A 25,338-nucleotide genomic window follows, 5' to 3' on the forward strand; every position below is an offset into this window, starting at 1 on the left:
TTTTTTCAATAGGAAGAGGGCCATGTGACACATCAAACTTATTGGTAATGTCACAAGAAAAACAATGGTGTGCTTGGTTTCAACGTAACTTTATTCTTTCATGAGTTATTTACAAGTTTCTGATATGTGTTCAGTGTAGAGATGGACCGATCCGATATTACGTATCGGTATCGGTCCGATACTGACCTAAATTACTGGATCGGATATCGGAGAAAAATAAAAAATGTAATCCGATCCATTAAATATCACGAAAGCACTTCACAAAACTTGCAACACGCCGTAACTCACCTCAGAACGTTAGCACGTCGGAGCAGTATGCATCACGTGATAGAGCGGCTGTGGCATGCGGGACCTGTCGGTGGATAGCATGTGGAGCTTCGCTAGCAACCCGGCATTTCATCTCCGACAAAGTTATCCCCGAGAGAAGTAAAGCAAGTGTGTAAGTCCATCTCTGAATGTTTGTAAAGCATTCCTGCGTTAAGCTTACCAAACGATATATGGAGCGACTGCCTCTTCTGGCTACTACTTCAATCATGAAACTGCTTAATGATCAGCTGATCGGCTTTTCTGTCGCGAGTCCGTCTCTCTGGTTTGTTTTTGGCCCACTTTGCACCAGAAAGAGGAAACCAGCGGCTGAACAACAGCAGCACGTTTAAGCTTGATCAGCTGTTGTTAGAATTTATTTATTATTACTTTCTACTCGAGGATCTTTTTCTACGTAGCTGACGGCTGGTAACTGCAGGGGCGGATCTAGCAAAGTTTAGCCAGGGGGGCCGATAGGGCATTAACAGGGAAAAGGGGGCACAAAGACATATTTTTCTTTCTTATTCTCATTTAAAATGTCTAGCTTTTAATAAATAATTATCCGAATCTTACACCCAAAGTTTTAATTTGATGTAAAATGAATAGAAGTCAATTACTGTATATAGTGACTATTAAGTCTAATATATATACCCTAGTAAGCTATAGTACTTTTTCCTTTGGGAAGGTACCATCTGTGCAGTCTGCAATTTTGTTGAAGAAAGATGTTGAATCTATTTAATATTTCTTGAAAAATAATTGATTTCTGTGCATTTATTTTTTCACACTGCATCAAATTAAGGTTGATTACGTCGATTAAGCATCATGAGGTGGAGCGTGAGGGGTGGTTCCCTATTTTTTATTTATTTATTTTTGTTGTTGCTGGGAGTTGGAACCCTATTAGTTAGGTTGCTTAATATTTACGCTAAGTACTCTTTAAAATACCAGAATAGGGAGGATGGTGTAGGTTTAAGTTTGTTAGATTGATCAGTATTGCTGAACTATGAAATGTATTTTTTTTTGCATACAGGTATAACAGAATAGCTTTAGTGTAGTTGTTGTTTTAAACTTGAGTATGAACTTATACAAAATGCAGCAAGATATTTAAAAAAAAACAGTTTTGTTGATTAAAAAACACTATATCGGATTCATATCGGTATCGGCAGATATCCAAATTTATGATATCGGTATCGGTATCGGACATAAAAAAGTGGTATCGTGCCATCTCTAGTTCAGTGTGCTGCCCATTGTGTTGGACTGTCAATGCAACCCTCTTCTCCCACTCTTCACACACTGATAGCAACACCGCAGGAGAAATGCCAGCACAGGCATCCAGTATCTGTAGTTTCAGGTGCTGCACATCTCGTATCTTCACACCATAGACAATTGCCTTCAGATCGGGAGACCTTGGGGGCCATTCAACTGGCTCACGATGACCAATCCACTTTCCAGAAAACTGTTCATCTAGGAATGCTCGGACCTGGCACCCATATTGTGGTGGTGCACCATCTTGCTGGAAAAACTCAGGGAACGTGCCAGCTTCAGTGCATAAAGAGGGAAACACATCATCATGTAGCAATTTCAAATATCCAGTGGCCTTGAAGTTTCTATTGATGAAGAATGGACCCACTAGCGTTGTACCCCATATACCACACCAAACCATCACTTTTGTTGTTCCAACAGTCTTGGAGGGATCCATCCAATGTGAGTTAGTGTCAGACCAATAGCGGTGGTTTTGTTTGTTAACTTCACCATTCACATAAAAGTTTGCCTCATCACTGAACAAAATCTTCTGTGTGAGCCAAGGGTCCTGTTCCAATATTTGTTTTGCCCATTCTGCAAATTCTGTGCGCCGATCTGGGTCATCCTTACTGCAGTAGCTGGAGTTTGTAAGGGTGCCATTTGTGAGTAGCTAATATCTGCCGAAGGGATGTTCGACTAATGCCACTCTCCAGTGACATGCGGCGAGTGCTACGCTGTGGGCTCTTGCTGAATGAAGCTAGGACAGCCACTGATGTTTCTTCATTAGTGACAGTTTTCTTGCAAATCCAACACTGAACCAGTTTCACGAAACTTAGCAAGCAGCTTGCTAACTGTAGCATGGGAGATGGGTGGTCTCGTAGGGTGTCTTACATTGAAATCTGCTACAATGACCTGGTTACTGCGTTCACCAGATATCAACACAATTTCGGTCTGCTCCTCACGTGTTAACCTCTTCGACATGTCAATGGCTGTGAACAAAGAGAAACTTGTAAATAACTCATGAAAGAATAAAGTTACGTTGAAACCAAGCACACCATTGTTTTTCTTGTGACATTACCAATAAGTTTGATGTGTCACATGGCCCTCTTCCTATTGAAAAAACAAAAGTTGTATCCAAGATGGCCGACTTCTAAATGGCCACCATGGTCACCACCCATCTTGAGGAGTTTGCCCCCTCACATATACTAATGTGCCACAAACAGCACAGACAACCATTCCCATTTTATTACGGTGTATCCATATAAATGGCCCACCTGCAAAGTTCCTGACTTGGTTAGATGTTGTGAAATTGTTTTTCTAACTGTGGTAATAAAGCAGTCATCATGACCTTTAGCTGTCTTCTGTGGTCATTCAGGTGTTTTGTGTGAGTTGCTTAGCTGCTCAGTGCAGATAGTAGGTTTGAGGTTCTTGCTCTCTCTGACTGGTTTATTTGGGTTTTTTCTATTACGATTTTCATGCAGTTTTCCTATAATTCACAGCGTGTACATCAGCTAAATTTGTTTCTTCACTGAACACTCAGTCAGGTTATTGGTCTAGCTAGCTGATGATGTTGCTTTCTGAATTCTAGTCTCCAACAAGCTTCATGCCTGCAGTTCAAACAGAGTCTGCACGAATCTGTTACAGGTAATGAAAAGAAATCCACATCTCCCCTGTTTACAGCCTCTCTGGTAACGTCTTCTTTTCATTAGACTAACAACCACATGACTAGTATCACAATAAAGTAATCTCTGCTTGTAGCAGTTGTTGTATGTTTAATATAAAGCCAACCAGTTATAGAACGTACGCATGTGATATGACGCGAGGTAACAGCTCTAATTTACAGATCCATTTTCAGATATTTGGGTTTAACAGGTTTGCAGTGGTCATTCAGATCCTCTGTGTCACATAGTTTCAGGTGTCCTAGTCCAGGTGTGTTCCTGTGTACTCTGACTGGAGTCATGTTTAATATAAGTCAGGAAGCAGAGCTGCTGTACAGGATTGTCCAATGGGATGAGGACCTCCTCCATCCAGCCAATAAAAAGGCTGCAAGCCCGCTTTTCAATATTGAGAGTTCAAAGGATGCAATCCGTCAGCTTCACCTCCCACACTGTGAACCACAGGAAGGTGAGCAAAGCACTGCTCATGACATGACACAACTGTTAATCCATAGTTCTGATGGCGTCCCCTACTGGCTATAGAATTTGGTATTTTTCTGCTGACTGACCATTGCTGATGTTTGCCTGACAAACATTTTAATCCAGACATCCTGCAGATCTCACTAATATTTTTATTTCACATCCACTCAGCCACCACTGTTAAGCAGAATGTAGAGAAGCAGGACCTCTACTAAGAGCAGCCATAAATGATCCTCCAACTTTCCCATTGTGGACAGTTAAAATGTCTGCCTAATTATGAACCACACTGTACAATTACAGTAACAATTAGGTGGTAGCACAGACCTTAGGATGGGAGGGATGTAAGGAGAAACATCTGTGCCATTGCAAGAAACAAACTTAATTTTTCAGAATAACTGAAGAAGATTTATTCATTTTTAATAAGAAGTTTCGGCTGCTCACTTATTTCCTGAGCAGTCGGTGCTGTTGATGAATCCACGCTTGATACAAACCTGATTGGAAACCTTTGAGTGGTCTTTTTAAGACCTCTGTAATAAACAATGTGCAGAAGACAAGGAAACCCAACGACTGATTTCTAAGCAGTGTTTGATTCTTTATCTGACCGTGGACACCATATCAAGGCTTTATATCTAAAATCAGATTCACTGTCACTGTAAGGAGGTTTTGGGAGTCAAACAGATGTCTGATGGCTTTGTGTTTTCACAGCTCTGCTTTCCGACTGTCTGTCTGTAGTCCACATCTCTGCTGGTAAAATGAAGGTCCTCAAGCCTCGAAAGATCACAGACACTCACGTGATCGTGGAAGTTACTCACCTCTCTTCCTTTGGCCTCGTCTGGAACATAAAGAGGTTTTGGAACAAGGACAAACCAGTTTCGGGTCAGGTTTTGCTGTTCCTTGAACCAATAAACTTTAGAACACAGAGACAAAACCTCAATGTGCTTCTCCTGACAAGCAACATCCCAGTGGAAGAGGTAAAGATCTATGAAAAGCTTCTCACTCAGTCCTAACGTTTGACAGAGCTGCTGAGATATGTAGTAAACGGTTTTGTACTGATGATGAATAGGTAACACTGATCTATTTTGGATAAGCCTTCTAATTAAAATGGTCTTTTAAAGGTCAGGGTGAAATACAGAGATGCTAACTTCATCCAAGCGCCTTCCAAATGTAAACTCATCAAAGATCACAGATACACTGTTCTCTGTCCAGTTGCCTATAAAGTCCAGCCTCCAGTAAGTACTTCTGTTAATTAAACTACTCCTTGTGGTTATGAAACTCATGCTGTGGTCCTGCTTTGTAGGAAGAAGATTTTGACCTGGACTTTGGAACAAACTACCCTCCAACATTTCAGATCCGCCTTCCTGCAGACACTGAAGAAGTCACAATAACAATCCAAGGCCAAACAAACACAGATGTCTGGAAATGCACTATTGATCTACCAGGTAAAACCTATATCTACATCACTCCGCCTGACATTCAATTAGAAATTATGAGTGATATATGAGTGTGCCTTTTTAGTATGCCTTATTTCCTTCATTCGTGATTTACTCCCATTTAAAACATGCTGTGATGTTCTTTTATCAACTCTCATTCTGGCATCATTTGCACTGTCCAGGCCCAAAGGCTCCTTTAGATTCTAAATGCCAAGAGTAAGGCACAGCTGAGGGTCCAGAACAGTCCAAATTCCAGAAATTGATCAGTATGGCTGTTAAACCAGAGTGTCTAGGCTCACCAAATAGGGAGTCAGCAGATGACATGCCAAGTTCTGACTGCGATGGTTTTGCAAAAATACAATGAAGAGCACTGCTTTAACTGTAGACGTAAATTAAATATCAGTTAGGTTTTGGAGGGAGGGTGAAGTTTGCAAATGTAACTCTAAGATTATTGTCTAAAATTGTACACTCAAGCTAGTAAAACAGAACAGGACTGGCAGCAGGTTTAAAGTGAAAAGCTAAACTTCATGCACTGGTGGGAATCCTGGACACAAGCGCAGTAAAGTACAGCCTCCATTCTAAATAGGACACCGATAATGAGGCCATCAGCGGTCAGGTGAGTAATCAGCAATATCTCACAGGTGTGCAGCAAAAGAGCAGGAAGTCGGGTGAGCTCTGCCCCTGAAACAAACAGACCACACACACACACACACACACACACACACACACAGATAGAGGAAACAAGAGAAATAGGTGAGGCAAAGTACATAAACAGTGTCAGTCAGTGAGATGTCCACCCGGGTGCCTGATCAACAACTGACTGTCAGAAGGCACCGAAAACAAGAAAACCTAAAGCGCAGAAAACATCTGTTAGTTATCGATGTGTTCCTGTTCACCTGAATCATTTTACTACCAAAAATGAACGCTGTCAGGGCAAACTCCATTATATTGTCCTCTGGAAGTTTTTAGAAGACTAGTCTAATAGTGTGCTGGACATACACAAAAAACCCCAAACATCAAATGTGTTTTTAATACACAAGACACAAGCCGCACAACAGTGTCAGTATGTCACCACTTAACAGCACCAGATGTTTAGCAGGTGTGTATCTGCAGGTTACTCTGTGCACAAAGCAGTATCACATACTCACAAGCTCTGTCACACCTTCACTTCAAGTTACTGAACATAGTTTTCCTGCTTCCTGCCCCCAGAAAGAACACGCAGTCAGTCAACTCCCCAGATCCTCCCACCAGACAAGCATCTGTTTGCAGTTCGGAAGCAGTTTGTGGATCAAGTGTCAGATTCGACTGTGAACCAGCTGCTGGACAGCCTGCTCCAACAGGGAATTATAAATAAGGAAGAAATGGATTCAGCCAGAATCAAACCCAGAGCTGACCGAGCTCGAGATGTGATAGATGTGGTGCGAAACAAAGGAGAAGAAGCCAGCTCATCCCTGATTGATGGCCTCCGTGAGTTGGATCCATACCTTTCTGAAACCCTGCACCTGAGCTAAGATGAGCTGCGACTGTTCTTTAATGAAGTTATTGTAAAGCTGTACTGCTGTCTGCGTTTGGTAAATTTAAAATGAAGGCCTAATTTTTGTTGTTTGTTTCTTGGTTTTGTATATTTTTGTCATCTGTTTTCCTTGTGAGCGTGCTCAGAGAGATAATAAATCAGAGCTCTAATTATTCAGTTGTCTGTCTCTGATATATTTTTATGGTTTCTTTTTGTTGTTTTTTCCTGAACCTGAAATAAAACCACTACCATCATCAGTGTGTGACCTCAAACCATCAGGCACCTCAGAATGAGATGCCATTGAGGCTAACGGATGTGATTGGTCGGTGACCGTCACATAGGTGTGGACTGTGAGAAGGTGTGTGCGTGAATGAAGACAGGTGAGCAGCAGCTGTGATAGTTTGGGCCACAGAGACTTTATTAGAGATTTCAGGTGTTAGGTGAGTCCAACAGGTGAGACAGGAAGTAGAAAACCCTTCACATGTTGGAAGACTGAGGTCTAACTGAACGGCTCTAAACATCCCACAGCATCAGGACGGTTTCTGATTGGTTATAGTGAATGGAAGGGGTGGTAGGTGAGGATGAGGGGGTGGGGCTAGAGGTTACAGTGAAACAGGTCACTTCTGTTCAGGCATCATGTCATCGATGCTCTCTCCGGCCTCCAGCCGCTTCTCCATCTCCACCAGCAGGTTAATGCCATCCACCACCATTTGCACCAGCTCCACCTCTGAGAAACCCAGGCGGTCCGCGTTGGAGATGTCAAAGACTCCACCCACTGCTGCAGTGTCCACACCACCTTAGACACAGACAGGAAGTGATGAATGAGACAGCGAGGACAGGTGTTCCTTCCCGTCTGCTGTGCGTGCTCCTACCTGTTCCTCGCTTCTGCAGCCGCAGCCTCTTCAAGATCTCGCCGAACTTCTCGTGCTTGCTCACGTTTGGCAGCTTGACGTGGACGCCAGCTCGCAGGCCGGTGCCCAGGTTGGACGGGCAGGTGAGGATGTAGCCCAGGTGCTCGTTCCACATGAATTCATGACCTCGCTCCTTAAACAGTTCCTCGATCTGCCAGAGAGAGAGGTGAGACAGGTTAGACGGCTTCAGGTGTGACACTATGGGGTGAGGGAAATAGGAAGTGGCGTGCTGACCTTGGTGAGGCCAGTGCAGAAGCGGGTGAACACCTCCCTCATGTTTCCTCCTTTCTGCATGCTGATGACACGCAGATGATCCTCCTCGTTCACCCAAACCAGGAATGTCTTATTGTCATTGTGCCTGCAGGTGAGTAAGGGGTTATTCTTCCATCCTTGAAAACTGCTTCTTTCACTCCAATTCTCAAAAAGCCTGGTGCAGATCCCAATAATTTTGATAATCTCTGCCCTGTATCAAACCTCACCTTTATTTTGAAAATCCTTGAGAAAGTTGTTGCCTTCCAGCTTCACTCATACCTCAATGACCATAATCTCTATGAAAAATTTCAGTCTGGTTTCTGCCCAAATCATGATACAGAAACGGCTTTGTTAAGGATTACTAATGACCTTCTGATGGCAGCTGACTCTGGTCTTTTAACCATCCTCATCCTTCTCGATCTTAGTCCGGCATTTGACACCGTTTCTCATAATATCCTCCTGAGCATAATTAGCATCCATTGGCATTAGTCACACCTCACTTGCCTGGTGCATCATATCTCTCAGTTTATCCAATTTAAATCACACTCTTCAAGTTTCTTTCCTGTTTCTGCTGGTGTGCCCCAGGATTCAGTATTAGGGCCCTTTTTCATTATCTACATGCTCTCTCTTGGCCAAATATTCCGAAAATATAATATCAATTTTCATTGTTATGCTGATGACACCCAGCTCTACATTTCCTCCAAACCTAATTCATCCCTTCCACCTAACTCGCTCTCGAACTGGAGATCAGATCATGGTTCTCCTTCAATTATCTCAAACTTAACAGTAATAAAACATAAGTTTTACTTGTTGGTAAAGCATCTATCTTAACCAAATCTCACACAGTTTCTCCATTAATATTGAAAATTCCCCCATCCTTCCTTCCCCACAGGTAAAAAGTTTGGGTTTCATACTCGACAGTACTCTCTCATTTCAGTCTCACATTAATTACATAACCTGGTCTGCATACTTTCACTTACATAACATTAATTGACTTCATCCCTTACTCCCCATGCGGATGCCATCCTTGTCCGTAGTCTTATTACTTCCCAGGTCAATTATTCCAACTCCCTTTTATTTGGTCTCCCCAACAAGTCCCTCCATAAACTTCAACTTTTTCAGAATACTCCAGCTCCAGGTCATAACTCATACTCCCATATTACCCCAATTCTTTAACAGCTTCACTGGTTGCCCAGGATAAATTTCAAAATCTTAGTTCTCACGTTTAAGTTTATTTATAACCTTGCCCCTCCTTATTTCTGTGATCTGCTTCATATCACCACTGTGCTGGTGTAGTTCTTCTTCCCAGCAGCAAGAGTCGCTACAGTTCTTTCATGCCAAGATTTGTTTGTTATTAGCTGTAGAGTTAGTAATGCAGCACACTTTGAGAAAAGACTGACTCAGCATGTTGTTCAGATAAACATCTGCATCCATCCTCTTCGTTGTTTTACAGAAAGCATCGCTTGTGAGTATTTAAGTTGAACAAGAGTTAATGCAACTATATTTGCTATTATTTATGCACTTTTATGGTTAAAGGTGTACTGTATTCAGATTTACTTTCTTTCCAATGTTAGCTAGTTTAGCCAACTGATTTGCATTATCGTGTGAATATATAGACTGAATATTGCTTATTCCTTCTGTTTGTAGTTTCACTCTGTTGATAATTGAAGGCAGCGTCAATAAAAGGGACGATACACCTGTCAGTTGTCGAGGAGTTTATCTACCTGCATAACTGTATCCAGTGTAGCAGTGAGGGCAGAATAACCACTGTTTCCCGCTCTCTGACATCTTCATCTGCCACTCATCTTGTTGTTCCTTCTGCTCGCCTTATCACTATGGGGCACAGAGCTTTCAGTCACTCTGCTCCTCGGCTCTGGAACTCACTTCCTTCAGCCTTCAGAAATATAGATTCCCTTCCCTTATTTAAGTCACAACTCAAAACCTACTTGTTTAAACTGGCTTACTCGCTTTAATACAGATTTTACTTGCTGTCAAATGTTGGTTTTTTTTTGTTTGTTTTTATTTGTTGTTTTTTGTAATTTAATTTATTAGAATCTATTTGAATCTACTGTTTTATTGGTAACTTTTTCTCTTTGACCTTGGGTTTTAGAAAGGCGCCCTCAAATAAAATGTATTATTATTTTTTTTTTTTTAATTTTATTATTATAATGACAGGAAGTCCAAAGGCCAATGGGAAGTTGGCTTCAAGTTTTCTACACGTCTTGCCAAAACAAAAGCTTTTCTCTTGGAAACATCATGATTTAATTTCATTTTAACTCAGAGTCTCATCTTGGAATGATTTGGAATGTAACTCACAGAACCTGTCGACTTGGATGAGATTGCAGGAAGTGCACAATGCTGACTCGTTTTACGACTTTAAGTCTCTGAAGCCACTTTGGCATCGTTTAAAACCAGAGTTGGCAAAAGTACATTCTGTACTTAAGTAGAAGTATAGATACTTGTTCAATTCAATTCAATTCAGTTTTATTTATACAGCACCAAATCACAACAGTTGCCTCAAGGTGCTTTATATTGTAAGGTAGACCCTACAAAAATACATACAGAGACAAACCCAACAATCTTATGACCCCCTATGAGCAAGCACTTTGGCGGCAGTGGGAAGGAAAAACTTCCTTTTAGCATGAAGAAACCTCTGGCAGAACCAGGCTGCGGGAGGGGCAGCTATCTGCCGTGACCGGTTGGGGTGAGAGAAGGAAAGCAGGATAAAAGACATGCTGTGAAAGAGAGCCAGAGATTAATAATGACTAATAATTAATTGCAGAGTGTGAACTGAAGAAGACTGAAGAAGAAATACTCAATGCATCATGGGAATCCCCCAGCAGCCTACGTCTATTGCAACATAACTAAGGGAGGATTCAGGGTCACCTGATCCAGCCCTAACTATATGCTTTAGCAAAAAGGAAAGTTTTAAGCCTAATCTTAAAAGTAGAGATAGTCTATGTCTCTTGAATCTAATCTGGAAGCTGGTTCCACAGAAGAGGGGCCTGAAAACTGGAGGCTATGCCTCCCGGTCTACTTTTAAATACTCTAGGAACAACAAATAAGCCTGCAGTGTGAGAGCAAAGTGCTCTAATGGGGTGATATGGTACTATAAGGTCATTAAGATAAGATGGGGCCTGATTATTCAAGACCTTTTATGCAAGGAGCATGATTTTAAATCCAATTCTGGATTTAAGAGGGAGCCAATGAAGGGAAGCCAAAACAGGAGAAATATGCTCTCTCTTTCTAGTCCTTGTCAGTACTCTTGCTGCAGCATTTTGGATTAACTGAAGGCTTTTCAGGGTTTTTAGGACATCCTGATAATAATGAATTACAGTAGTCCAGCCTGGAAGTAATAAATGCATGAACTAGTTTTTCAGCGTCACTCTGAGACAGGATATTTCTAATTTTAGAGATATTTCGCAAATGGAAGAAAGCAGTCTTACATATTTGTTTAATATGTGCATTGAAGGACATGTCCTGGTCAAAGATTACTACAATGACAAGGTAATGAATACAGAGTAAGAATCTGGTTAGATACCATATTTCTAAGATTTTCAAGGCCATATATAATAACCTCAGTTTTATCTGAATTTAGAAGTAGAAAGTTAGAGGCCATCAAGGTCTTAACATTCCTGTAGTTTAACTAATTGGTGTGTGTTATCTGGCTTCATAGATAGATAAAGTTGGGTGTCATCTGCATAGCAGTGAAAATGTATGCTATGCTTTCTGATGATACAGCCTAGCACTGAACCCTGTGGAACTCCATAATTGACCATTTACACAAACAAATTGAAGTTTATTAGATAGATATAATACAAACCACTGCAAACCAGCGCAGTACCTGTAATACCTACAGCATGGTCGACAGTATCGAACGCTGCACTGAGGTCTAGCAGGACAAGCACAGAGATGAGTCCACTGTCAGAGGCCATAAGAAGATCATTTGTAAACTTCACTAAAGCTGTTTCCGTGCTGTGATGAGCTCTGAAACCTGACTGAAACTCTTCGAATAAGCCATTCCTCTGCAGATGATCAAGTAGCTGTTTGACAACTACTCTTTCAAGAATTTTTTATATGAAAGGAAGGTTGGAGATTGGCCTATAATTAGCTAAGACAGCTGGGTCTAGAGATGGCGTTTTAAGTAAAGGTTTAAATACTGCCAGCTTGAAGGCCTGTGGTACATAGCCGATTATTAGGGATAGCTTGATCATATTTAATATTGAAGCATTAATTAATGGCAGGACTTCTTTGAGCAGGCTTGGGGTCTAAAAGGACACATTGATGGTTTTGAGGAAGTAATTACTGAAGTTAACTCGGAAAGAACAATTAGAGAAAAAGGCTCTAAATGAATATCAATGGTACTGTACGGTAGCTGTAGATAATGTTACATCTGTGAGATGATTATGAGTAATTTTTTCTCTAATGGCTAAAATTTTATTTGTGAAGAAGTTCATGAAGTCATTACTAGTTAACGTTAAAGGAATGGTTGTCACAAACAAGGATGCGGTGGACTCAAAAGCAGACTCAATTACTCGAACTATGTATAATTTATTAGAAGGAACAAAAACGTGAACAGAACTGGGTTTAACAGAAACCATTCGCAGAAACTAAGGGAAATCCGTGGGCGGGGAAACAGGCGTAGAGCACAGGGAGAACTCGAACGGGAACTTTCTGTAAACACAGGAGAAGGGTGTTACTGAGTGACAAACGAGTAAGGGACAGAGGTATGGAGTGCCAGTGGATAGTCTTGGGCTTACTTGGAGACCCTGGTTATTAAGCGGGGGAAAAGGCTGCCATGGGAGCATTCCAGAGAGGATCGAGAGTGTGGAGAGTCCGGTCCAGATTCCAAGGAGGTGGAGAGTATGGACTGAAGGGCAGGCTGAGGAGAAGTTGTGTATGTGGTCCTTGGGTTCCGAGGAGACGGAAAAACAGGATGGAGATGGAACCAGCACTACTGGTGAGTGCGACGGGTGATGAATCACAGATGGTAGCAGGACGAACTGGCGAGGAGTGGCAGGCAGTGCTGGCTTAAAAACCCTCTAGGTGGAGCCCCGGAGATTGAAAACAGGTGATGAGCTGGCCAACTCCACCCCAAAGGACGGATGACAGGAACCTGGACCATGCCTGACCAGACACTCCCACAGCATATGACAGTACCTCCCCCTCAAGGGTCACCACCCGGCGACCCCCTGGACCGGGCCCTGCGAGGGGAGGAGCGAAACGCAGCAATCAGGGACGGGTCCAGAATGAGCGACCGAGGAACCCAAGAACGCTCCTCAGGACCATACCCCTCCCAGTCCACCAGGTACTGGACACCACGACCGCGGCGAAGACGTGAGAGAATTATGGGCGTATTCCACCCAAGGCAACTGAGACGACCAGGCAGCCGGGTTCTGAGATGAGACGCAGCGAAGAGCGGATTCCAACTCCTGGTTCAAACGTTCAGTCTGGCCATTGGTCTGCGGATGGAAACCAGAACTCAAGTTGGCTTTGGCACCCAGGGCTGTACAGAAGGCCCTCCACACTCCGGAGACAAACTGAGGCCCCCTGTCAGACACAATTTCCGAGGGTATGCCATGAAGTCGGAATACATGGTCCATAAGGATCTGGGTGGTCTCAGCAGCCGTCGGCAGCTTGTCTAGGGCTACGAAATGAGCCGCTTTGGAAAACCGATCGACTATGGACAGAACCACCGTCTTCCCCGAAGAAGCCGGGAGGCCGGTAACAAAATCCAAGGCGATATGAGACCAAGGCCTATGCGGAGTACTAAGCGGTCGGAGTAAGCCAGACGGGGGCCGATTGGAGGACTTATTACGGGCACAAACAGAACAGGCAGCCACATAAGCCTTCACATCCTTGTCCATGGAACGCCACCAGAAATACCTCTTCAACAGAGCCGTGGTCCTACTCACTCCCGGGTGGCAAGTAAACCGGGCTGTATGGACCCAATGGATCACAGCCGACCGGGCGGCAGAGGGTACAAAACGCCGACCGGGTGGGCCAGTTCCTGGATCGGTGTCTTCTCGTAGTCCTTGGCGTATGGCCTCCTCCATATCCCAGGTGAGGGAGCCAATTCTGCAGGTGGAAGGGAGAATGAGCTCAGGGTCCCGGGAGTCCAAGTCCGAGGAGTACTGGCGAGACAGGGCATCGGGTTTAAGATTTCTGGAACCCGGGCGATAGGAAATGTCAAAATTAAATCGGGCAAAGAAAAGGGACAACCGAGCCTGGCGGGAGTTCAGTCTTTTAGCCGATCTGAGATAAGTCAGATTCTTGTGATCTGTCCAGATGATAAACGGATGTTCCGTCCCCTCCAGCCAGTGGCGCCACTCCTCCAAAGCCAAATTAATGGCCAGGAACTCCCTATCCCCAACGTCATAATTCCGTTCGGCAGGAGAAAGGCGCCGAGAAAAGTAGGCGCAGGGTTGGAGCTTGCCACGAGGACCAGAACGCTGAGACAGCACAGCCCCCACCCCCACGCTCGAAGCATCAACCTCCACCACGAACTGCTTACTTGTGTCAGGATGGACCAAAACAGGAGCCGAAGAAAAAAGCCGTTTGAGCGTGGCGAAGGCCGAGTGAGCCTCGGGAGACCAAACGAAGGGGACCCGGGAGAAAGTAAGGCGGGTGAGAGGCGCAGCCACCCGTCTGTAGTCCCTGACAAAGCGCCTGTAGAAATTCGCAAAGCCAAGGAACTGCTGCAGCTGTCTGCGTGAATCAGGAACGAGCCACTCCACCACTGCCTTAACCTTTACAGGGTCCGTCTTCACCTGCCCTTCCGCCAGTAGGTAGCCCAGAAATGAGATAGACGAGACGTGAAAGTCACACTTCTCGGCCTTCACATAAAGGAGTCTGCGCTGCGGGACTGTTTTGATCACGCGGACTGAGAAATGTTTCACGTGGCCGCCAGAGACATTGATGAATACACAGACTCAGTCTGTGGATTTATCAGGAAATGCGTGGAAGATGTCGTCCCATCCAGAACAGTCAAATCCTTCCCAAATCAAAAACCCTGGATTAACGGAGATGTTCGCGCGGCACGGAACACCGCCTTTGCCTCCGCGAACACATCGGACTACAAACACGCACATTACCAACTCCGGAAGACGATCAAAGCAGCCAAACGTGAGTACAGGGACAGGGTGGAGCAACAGTTTGACAACCCTCGGAGTATGTGGCAGGGACTAAACACGATCACAGACTTTAGAGGGAAAACCAGCACACCGCAGACCACGGCCTCTCTGTGTGAGGATCTAAACGTATTCTACGCTAGATTCGACACAGCGAACACCATGAGACCGGACAGTGTGCGCACCGCGGATGACGTCAGTGCGCACACTGTGTCTGAGGAGGATGTGCGGAAGTGCTTCAGGAAGGTGAACGCACGCAAAGCTACTGGTCCGGACGGGATTCCCGGCCGCGTCCTCAGGTCACGCGCGGCTCAGCTGGCTGGAGTGTTCACGCACATCTTCAACCTTTCCCTCTCTCTGTCTGTAGTCCCAGCCTGCTTCAAAATGGCCACCATCGTCCCTGTACCCAAATCCTCCACCATCTCCTCATTGAACGACTGGCGACCTGTAGCCCTGACCCCCATCGTAAGCAAATGCTTCGAGAAGCTGGTCAGGGACTTCATCTGCTCTGCACTACCCGACTCACTGGACCCTCTACAGTTTGCATACCGCCACAACAGGTCCACTGATGATGCCATAGCCCTGACACTACACACTGCTCTGTCACACCTGGAGAAGAGAGACACATATGTGAGGATGCTGTTTGTAGATTACAGCTCAGCATTCAATACCATCGTTCCCTCGAAGCTGGACAGGAAACTGCAGGATCTAGGACTGAGCAGCTCCCTCTGCAGCTGGATCCTTAGCTTCCTGTCTGACAGACGCCAGGTGGTCAGACTGGGCAGCATCACCTCATCCCCCATCACACTGAACACTGGTGCTCCACAGGGGTGTGTACTGAGCCCTCTCCTGTACTCACTCTACACCTACGACTGCACAGCCACTAACAGCTCCAACATCATTGTGAAGTTTGCGGACGACACTACAGTGGTGGGTCTTATCACCAACGGTGATGAGACGGCTTACAGGGAGGAGGTCAGCGCCCTGACCCACTGGTGTCAAGACAACCATCTCACCCTCAACGTCGCAAAGACAAAGGAGTTGATAGTGGACTTCCGGAGGTGCAGAGAAGTACACACCCCCATCACCATCAACGGCGCTGCTGTGGAGAGAGTGAGCAGCTTCCGGTTCCTTGGAGTACATCTGGCTGAGGATCTTACGTGGTCAGTACACACAAACAAAACAGTGAAGAAGGCGCAGCAGCGCCTCTTCTTTCTCAGGAGACTGAAAAGATTCGGCATGAGCCCCCGCATCCTCAGGACCTTCTATCACTGTGCCATTGAGAGCATCCTCACTGGATGCATCACCACCTGGTATGGCAACAGCACCGCCTACAACTGCAAAGCTCTCCAGCGAGTAGTGCGGTGCTCTGAACGGATAATTGGAGGTGAACTTCCCTCCCTCCAAGACATCTACAGGAAGCGCTGCCTGAGGAAAGCGGGGAGGATCATCAAGGACTCCAGTCACCCCAGCCATAAACTGTTCAGACTGCTTCCATCAGGAAGGAGGTTCTGCAGCATCCGGTCCCGTACCAGCAGACTGAGAGACAGCTTTTTCCATCAGGCCATCAGACTGCTGAACACGTCATAGACACCTCAGCTTCACTACTGGAACTTCAACATTATGCACTCCACACTGTATACAAATGCCACTTGTTTTGCACATATTCAACTCTGTATATTTTATTATTATTATTATTTATTTATTTATTTTTTTTTACTATTTAATTTGTAAAAATGTGTGCACACACACACACACACACACACACACACACACACACACACAGGAAAATATTTAGTATACACATCCAGAAATGCATACACTATTATATATTGTACATATATTTATTAGTTTCAGGTTGGCCATTCTTGTATTTTGCTCGTTTGTGTTGTTGTGTTTGCACATCTCTGTTGCTTGTGGGGCTCGCACACAAGAATTTCACTCGCATGTGCTGTGCCAGTGTGCCTGCACATGTGATGTGACAATAAAAGTGATTTGATTTGATTGGATTGATTTGATTAAAGGCGGTTCTCCAACAGTCGCTGCAGCACACTCCGGACATGCACCTGATGCTCCTCGAGGGATCGAGAAAAGATCAAAATATCATCCAGGTAAACAAACACGAAAACATTCAGGAAATCCCGGAGCACGTCATTCACTAGTGCCTGGAAGACTGCAGGGGCATTGGTGAGGCCAAACGGCATTACCAGGTATTCAAAATGCCCCAGAGGAGTGTTAAAAGCAGTCTTCCACTCGTCATCCTCCCTTATGCGGACAAGGTGGTATGCGTTCCTCAAGTCCAGCTTGGAGAAGACAGTGGCACCGCGGAGGGGTTCGAAAGCAGAGTTGATCAAAGGTAGGGGATACTTGTTCTTAATTGTGATCGCATTAAGTCCCCTGTAATCGATGCACGGCCGGAGCGATGAATCCTTCTTAGACACAAAAAAGAAACCGGCGGCCACCGGTGAGGAAGAAGGACGAATGAGACCGGCTGCTAGCGAGTCCTGGATGTACTTCTCCATAGCCCCCCTCTCCGGATGGGACAGGTTATAAAGACGGCTGGAGGGCAAAGGAGCACCAGGGAGAAGATCAATGGCACAATCATAAGGTCGATGAGGAGGCAGCGACTGAGCCCTGTCCTTACTGAACACCTCTCGTAGATCATGATATTCAGGAGGGACAGAGGTAAGGTCAGGGGGGGAGACAACCAATGGAGGAGAAACAGAAGCCCCCGAGGGCAAGGCTGACTTTAAACAGTTGGCGAGACAAAACAGACTCCAACTCGCCACTCTCTTCCCTGTCCAGTCAATGTGTGGATTGTGCTTCTGCAACCACGGAAAACCAAGGATCACTGGCACGTCAAGGGAAGAGGTGGTAAAAAAGAGTTATGTCCTCCTGATGGTTACCTGACGTGACTAACTTGACAGGTGATCATCGCGAATACCTCATTATTCAAAGCGGCGGCCGGGATCGGAGGCTCGAGCTGAATGAGGGGCAAATTCAATGATTTAGCAACCGCAGCGTCTATCAAATTTTGCTCTGACCCGGAGTCAACGAGAGCACGAAAAGAATGAGCCTTAGTACCGGACATCAACGAAACCGAAAGCAAAAAACGGGGTTTATCACTCTTAAAAACATTGCCCACCCGTAACCCCGGACTTACCGGCAGGCCACGCCTTTTGGCCGGACCGGGCAAACAGTGAGGCGATGGCCGCTTCCTCCGCAGTAGAAGCACTCTCCGGCTCGGAAACGCCGCTCCCGCTCCTCAGGAGTGAGCCGAGCGCGGCCGATCTGCATAGGCTCAGGGGAAGGAGAGCGAGGACGGACGGATGATGTCACCGGAAGCGACGGGGGTAACGCCGAAACGGCCACGGGTCGAAACAGAGACGGAGAGGGCTTGGACCGCCTCTCAGCGTCTCTTTCCCTCAGTCGACTATCGATCCTGAGAGCGAGAGAGGCGAGCGCTTCGAACGTGGCCAGCTCGTCGTGCACAGCCAGCTGATCCTTCATCTGTTCGGAAAGGGACGCTAGGAAAATTCCCCCGCAGTCTGGCCAACCCGCTTCCACAGCAGCAGTGCGGAACTCAATCGCGTATTCTGCAACGCTGCGTTTTCCCTGACGGAGTCCCAACAGCCTCTTAGCCGCAGTACCCTCAGAGATCGGGTGAGCGAACGTAGCCTTGAATTCCTTGAGGAAGTCCTCATAGGAACACGAGGCAATCGGAGGGGAGGGGAAGAGATGCCCCGATAAGCCGATTCTATCGCAGGATGCGCAACGGCGGGCGCAGGCAACGGTCCCGGCTGGCTGGGGAGAACGGGTGGATTAGACTCCCTGAGTTCCGAAAACCGGGTAAGTAACTCTTCCTGTTTTTCACTGATAGCATTACATTGGTCCATTAAGGACGTCAAGGTCTGTTCATGCCGTCCTAACATGTTTATTTATGGCGGCGCGAATTGGGTCCGCTGAGTCCATTAGTGGCCAGTTCGTTCTGTCACAAACAAGGATGCGGTGGACTCAAAAGCAGACTCAATTACTCGAACTATGTATAATTTATTAGAAGGAACAAAAACGTGAACAGAACTGGGTTTAACAGAAACCATTCGCAGAAACTAAGGGAAATCCGTGGGCGGGGAAACAGGCGTAGAGCACAGGGAGAACTCGAACGGGAACTTTCTGTAAACACAGGAGAAGGGTGTTACTGAGTGACAAACGAGTAAGGGACAGAGGTATGGAGTGCCAGTGGATAGTCTTGGGCTTACTTGGAGACCCTGGTTATTAAGCGGGGGAAAAGGCTGCCATGGGAGCATTCCAGAGAGGATCGAGAGTGTGGAGAGTCCGGTCCAGATTCCAAGGAGGTGGAGAGTATGGACTGAAGGGCAGGCTGAGGAGAAGTTGTGTATGTGGTCCTTGGGTTCCGAGGAGACGGAAAAACAGGATGGAGATGGAACCAGCACTACTGGTGAGTGCGACGGGTGATGAATCACAGATGGTAGCAGGACGAACTGGCGAGGAGTGGCAGGCAGTGCTGGCTTAAAAAACCTCTAGGTGGAGCCCCGGAGATTGAAAACAGGTGATGAGCTGGCCAACTCCACCCCAAAGGACGGATGACAGGAACCTTGACCATGCCTGACCAGACACTCCCACAGCATATGACAATGGTTGGCTTAACAGTGCTCTGACTTTTTTTTCAGCCTGGCTACAGTGCTGAAGAGAAACCTAAGGTTGTTCTTATTTTCTTCAATCAGTGATGACCAGATGTTCTAGCTTTACGGAGGGCTTTCTTATAAAGCAATAAACTATTTCTCCAGGCTAAATGATGATCTTGTAAATTTGTGACATGCCATTTCCTCTCCATCTTACAAGTTATCTGCTTTAGGCTATGTGTTTGAGAATTACACCAGGGAGTCAAGTATTTCTAATTTGAGACCATATTTTTCACAGGAGCAACAGTATCTATTGTCATACGTTGTGAGAAGGTAAAATTATTAACAAGATAATCAACCTCTATTTGAGCAGCGTTCAGGTAGCTGCTCTGCTCTGTGTTGGTACAGGTCATTGAAGATGATAACAGTGGGTGGATTATATTCTCAAACTTAGTTACAGCACTTTCAGAAAGACATCTACTGTGATGAAGTCTACTCTCCAATGCTGTGTAATCAATTATTGTAAATTTAAATGTTATCAGGAAATGATAAGAGGAGAGAGGATTTTCAGGAAACACTGCTCAATGTTCAGTTTATATGCCATATGTTAAAACAAGATCTAGGGTGTGACTAAAGTGGTGGTTGGATTCTTTGAAATGAAGCCATCTACAGGGGTGGATGTGGTGGTTGGGTGGATGTTCAGTGAGCTTGACACTACGACCAAGGACTGCTGCGATTCTTTATTCCATGAGCAAACTGATGTTTATTCCTTATTTCTGGTCACTTTTTTTTTTATTAATCTTTCCAACTTTTACCTCTATTCAATCAGACTCACCTTTTTTTATTACACCTACATCTGTTTTTATGAATGTATGAATCTTCCATTCTGAGACAGTACATTTTGTTCTGAACTTTGACCTCAACTCGGTTTTTTTTTTTTTATTCTGTCTCTCATTACAGTTATTTTTATACTGGTGTTTGTTCAGAAAAAGGACATATTTGAGATGCTCTAGCTCAAAGTTTATTCTCTCTCAGCATTTCTTCATTCTGTTAGAATCAGGTTAATTTAAATCAATTTCTGGCTTTGGAGTCATATTTTTCCAAACCAATACTTCATTATACCCCCCCACCCCTGCACCTCCACTTGTAGGGTTACATACTGACCAGATGCCACGGCCATCGGGCCAATCGCGGGCCATGCCGGACGCCAGCAGCAGCGGGGACACAGGCTTATCAAACAGGAAGTGGTCATCAATGAGTTGCTGCTGCTCCTCCTCGGTCATGTTCTTCAGAGCATAGTACTTCCCCTTCAGGTCTCCTTCCAAGGAGGCCAGAGCTGCAGCCACCACACAGTAGGTCAAAGGTCAGAGGTACACATAAACCCTACTTCAGGATGACAGGTGAGCAAACAGGAAGTGGTGTCAACTGAACTAGATAGAGCTGTTTCACAGAATCACTTTTAATGGGACAGGTATTGACATTCAAAATAAAAGCAAATTAAAGGTTTAATTGTTTCACTAAAGGTGACCAGGAAGTTTCACCCCCCTTTAGATTTCACCCCCTTTTAGATATCAAATCATATGAAGTTTCCTGCCAGCATCTCTCATTAATTACATTTTATTTTTACCCATCATACCTGAACGTTACCTATAAAAAAGTCACCTTTACTCTGATGAGTGTCTTGACTTTCTACAGGAAAACAGAGTACCAGTTCCTCACACTTTGATGCAGAGATACCTGAGCAGCCTGAACTGTTTAGGTGGTCAGGAGTCGGCCTGACAGCTGAGGAAATCATACAGAGATCACATGATCATTCTGAGACCCGCATTTCTGTGGGTCTTAGAATGGCTCAGTTAAATGTCTCCTGGTTCCTGAGGTCTTTAAAAGCAGGTGTGGAACTAGCTCAGACAGCAGGGTGCAGCAGAATCTCAGGTCTGCCGGCTTTAACCGGTAGTCGCATTTGAATATGAAAGACAGGCTTTAAATGGCGAGCTGTCGGTCTCATTAGCAGTCTCAGCAGGACGGCTCTCAGCTCAGGGTTATGTAAGAGTTTGATCTGCTGCTGCGTTCACTGACACACTCGATGAGGCATCATGGGAAGTATCTAAATAAAGACTTATCCTCTTCAGCTGCAGACCCAGCTGAATGAAGCCCGACTGACGAGAGTTTGTACCTCACCTACCTCAGCAGGACCACAAGAAACTGCTGCATCAGACGGTCCCTAAATGCACCACCACAGTTTAAACTCAAAGTGAATTTAACAAACAATAAAAACCTGATTTAGAATCCGTTTGTTCTCATTTTACTCTAAAACTGACATCAGCATCAGTGTTCATAGCCTGTACTCACTACAGCCTGTACATCTATAGTTATAGAATATTCACAACATACTTCATACCGTGTACATTATAACATACCATAATAGACCCATTTCTGTAATATACTTACATATCTATATTATTGTTAATATATATTGTAATATATCTATATCACTAAAGCACTTCTGGATGGATGCAAACTGCATTTCGTTGCCTTGTACTTGATTAAGCCATGCAGGTCTAAGTACACGCGGCCGGTACAGTGAAACTGCGAATGTGATGAATTCTTAAAGTTGAATAAAGTTGAATTCTTCATGTGATGAAGTATTCAACTTTATTGTCATTGCACATGACAATAAAGTTGAATTCTATTCTAGTGTGATGGACGGTGCTCTGAAATGCTCAGACAGACGCTCCCTCTCTGAGTCTGACCTTTTTTTTACGTCCTTCCCAAAGCTGAACAAACAAAACAGGAAGTGTTGAGTTTCAGTCAGATGCTCGAGTCTGTAAATGCTGCATTTTAAATGAGTTAAAGGTCTGTTTCCGTTCGTTCTCCAGCTTTTTCCTCAGGTCAGTTACATAATGGCGCTAAACGCTGCAATATCTCCCGATGAATATGAAGCAGCATTTTTTTTTTTTTAATATAAAAACCTCGATCCTGAGCTCAAGTTTGTTAAAACAAAAAAAAAAAAAAAAAAAATATATGTGCATATATTTTGTTTGTTTTGTTAAGTTCAGGTTTACACATGTAGTTCCCAATTTTAGATTAGTGTTAATTAAAAATCTTTGTTATTTGGAGCAGATCAGATCTCTAAAAAACACACTACAGTATGCTTCAGCATTTTTCTTTACATGAAGGTTTTAGTGACATTTTGGTTTAAGAAGGAGGGACAAACCTGAATTTTCAGGTCAGAAGGTCAGGCTCTGCTAGGAACATAACTTTGACTGAAGGACATACTTTAGCTTCAATGAGCGAAGAATGACAGTGATCTACAGTAGAAGTGCTGACAGTGAGGTATAATACAGCAGTCTGCAGGCAGGGGGCAGAGTGATGATGCTACAGTGGGGCAAAAAAGTATTTAGTCAGCCACCGATTGTGCAAGTTCCCCCACTTAAAATGATGACAGAGGTCAGTAATTTGCACCAGAGGTACACTTCAACTGTGAGAGACAGAATGTGGAAAAAAAAAAAAAAAAAAAAAAAAAAAAAAAAAAATCCATGAATTCACATGGTAGGATTTGTAAAGAATTTATTCGTAAATCAGGGTGGAAAATAAGTATTTGGTCACCTCAAACAAGGAAAATCTCTGGCTCTCACAGACCTGTAACGTCTTCTGTAAGAAGCTTTTCTGTCCCCCACTCGTTACCTGTATGAATGGCACCTGTTTGAACTCATCATCTGTATAAAAGACACCTGTCCACAGCCTCAAACAGTCAGACTCCAAAATCTGCCATGGCCAAGACCAAAGAGCTTTCGAAGGACACCAGGAAAAGTATTGTAGACCTGCACCAGACTGGGAAGAGTGAATCTACAATAGGCAAGCAGCTTGGTGTGAAAAAATCAACTGTGGGAGCAATCATCAGAAAATGGAAGACATACAAGACCACTGATAATCTCCCACGATCTGGGGCTCCACGCAAGATCTCATCCCGTGAGGTCAAAATGATCATGAGAACGGTGAGTAAAGATCCCAGAACCACACGGGGGGACCTGGTGAATGACCTGCAGAGAGCTGGGACCAAAGTAACAAAGGTCACCATCAGTAACACACTACAACGGCAGGGAATCAAATCCCGCAGTGCCAGACGTGTTCCACTGCTGAAGCCAGTGCATGTCCAGGCCCGTCTGAAGTTTGCCAGAGAGCACATGGATGATACAGCAGAGGATTGGGAGAATGTCATGTGGTCAGATGAAACCAAACTAGAACTTTTTGGTATAAACTCAACTCGTCGTGTTTGGAGGAAGAAGAATACTGAGTTGCATCCCAAGAACACCATACCTACTGTGAAGCATGGGGGTGGAAACATCATGCTATGGGGCTGTTTTTCTGCCAAGGGGACAGGACGACTGATCCGTGTTAAGGACAGAATGAATGGGGCCATGTATCGTGAGATTTTGGCCAAAACCTCCTTCCATCAGTGAGAACTTTGAAGATGAAACGAGGCTGGGTCTTCCAACATGACAATGATCCAAAACACACCGCCCGGGCAACAAAGGAGTGGCTCCGTAAGAAGCATTTGAAAGTCCTGGAGTGGCCTAGCCAGTCTCCAGACCTCAACCCCATAGAAAATCTGTGGCGGGAGTTGAAAGTCCGTGTTGCTCGGCGACAGCCCCAAAACATCACTGCTCTCGAGAAGATCTGCATGGAGGAATGGGCCAAAATACCAGCTACTGTGTGTGCAAACCTGGTAAAGACCTATAGTAAACGTTTGACCTCTGTTATTGCCAACAAAGGTTATGTTACAAAGTATTGAGTTGTATTTTTGTTATTGACCAAATACTTATTTTCCACCCTGATTTACGAATAAATTCTTTACAAATCCTACCATGTGGATTCATGGATTTTTTTTTTCACATTCTGTCTCTCACAGTTGAAGTGTACCTCTGGTGCAAATTACTGACCTCTGTCATCATTTTAGGTGGGGGAACTTGCACAGTCGGTGGCTGACTAAATACTTTTTTGCCCCACTGTACATGCGGCAGAAGATACAGGAAGTGACCTCGTACTTTCAATGGAGAGGTTCTCAATAGTGCGTCGCTCTCCACGGCTGCAGTGTGGCGGCAGACAGAAGCCACGAATGCTGCGTCCTGTGCGAACCCGAGAGCTGAGCACATAGTTTGGATCCAGATCATCTCCACCCTGAAACACAAAGGAGACACAAGAACAGGAGGGTCAGAGTCCATCAATGCCCACCCTTCAGAGGTCACCACCACCCTCAGCTGACACACCAAAACCAAATCATTGAGCCTTACAGCCAATAAAGAGTTTAAGAGTCACTTGTTGTTGGGTAGGACTTCATGTCTGGGCTAAACACATCACATGCAAGAATTCAGTACCCTAGTGAATAATCAGTTCTGTGGAAAATAGCATCACCAATGCTCAAAGATCTCAGACTCCTGTGTGCTGATGGCCCACGTTGGTAGTTTTACCTGTGATGAGCTCAGGGAGCAGCTGCCTCATCTGCATGCTGAAACAGACTGATTCCAGACCTGATGTTAAACCTTTCAGCAACTCACAGGTTTGAATTTAGGTTATTACTGCCTGACAGTTTAATGCCAATAAAGCTGCAGCTGAAAGAATAAAACTGTCTCCAGAGCTCTGTCCTGCTGATGGGCAGTGATGCTGAGGCTGTGATTTTCAGTCTGAATTGGATTTTAAATTCCTCAGAATTATGCAGCCCTACACCTGTCCATGTTAGTGATTATGAATCTGCTGCGAACTCCGACAATTTCATGTGGACACA

General features: G+C 44.8%; 4 protein-coding genes across 6 annotated transcripts in view; 1 reads left to right on the plus strand and 3 right to left on the minus strand.

Moving 5' to 3' along the window:
• Positions 1-2,709, minus strand: part of LOC309690018 (uncharacterized protein) — a 43,603-nt gene extending 40,894 nt beyond the window's left edge. Inside the window, exon 1 of the mRNA XM_082506838.1 lies at positions 148-2,709. The gene's annotated coding sequence lies outside the window, so the exon portion shown is untranslated. The remainder of the gene's footprint in view (positions 1-147) is intronic.
• Positions 1-7,287, plus strand: part of LOC309690021 (uncharacterized protein) — an 18,879-nt gene extending 11,592 nt beyond the window's left edge. Inside the window, exons 10-15 of one of the 3 annotated variants that reach the window (XM_082506845.1) lie at positions 3,131-3,186; positions 3,452-3,666; positions 4,383-4,648; positions 4,793-4,906; positions 4,975-5,116; positions 6,317-7,287. In XM_082506845.1, coding sequence (XP_082362971.1) covers positions 3,131-3,186; positions 3,452-3,666; positions 4,383-4,648; positions 4,793-4,906; positions 4,975-5,116; positions 6,317-6,618 — 1,095 coding nt within the window. In that variant the 3' untranslated portion in view covers positions 6,619-7,287. The remainder of the gene's footprint in view (positions 1-3,130; positions 3,187-3,451; positions 3,667-4,382; positions 4,649-4,792; positions 4,907-4,974; positions 5,117-6,316) is intronic. The other 2 variants (XM_082506846.1, XM_082506847.1) reach the window with 2 other exon arrangements.
• Positions 1-25,338, minus strand: part of LOC309690025 (uncharacterized protein) — a 228,990-nt gene that overhangs the window by 70,895 nt on the left and 132,757 nt on the right. The window lies entirely within an intron of this gene.
• Positions 7,015-25,338, minus strand: part of ckbb (creatine kinase, brain b) — a 21,449-nt gene continuing 3,125 nt past the window's right edge. The window contains exons 4-8 of the mRNA XM_082506848.1: positions 24,602-24,734; positions 20,721-20,892; positions 7,766-7,889; positions 7,493-7,682; positions 7,015-7,416 (exon numbers count right to left, since the gene is read on the minus strand). Of these exons, the coding sequence (XP_082362974.1) occupies positions 7,238-7,416; positions 7,493-7,682; positions 7,766-7,889; positions 20,721-20,892; positions 24,602-24,734 (798 nt within the window). The 3' untranslated portion in view covers positions 7,015-7,237. The remainder of the gene's footprint in view (positions 7,417-7,492; positions 7,683-7,765; positions 7,890-20,720; positions 20,893-24,601; positions 24,735-25,338) is intronic.

This window comes from Aulonocara stuartgranti, assembly GCF_965226115.1.
Source record: "Aulonocara stuartgranti genome assembly, chromosome: 15".
Taxonomy (NCBI): Eukaryota; Metazoa; Chordata; class Actinopteri; order Cichliformes; family Cichlidae; genus Aulonocara; species Aulonocara stuartgranti.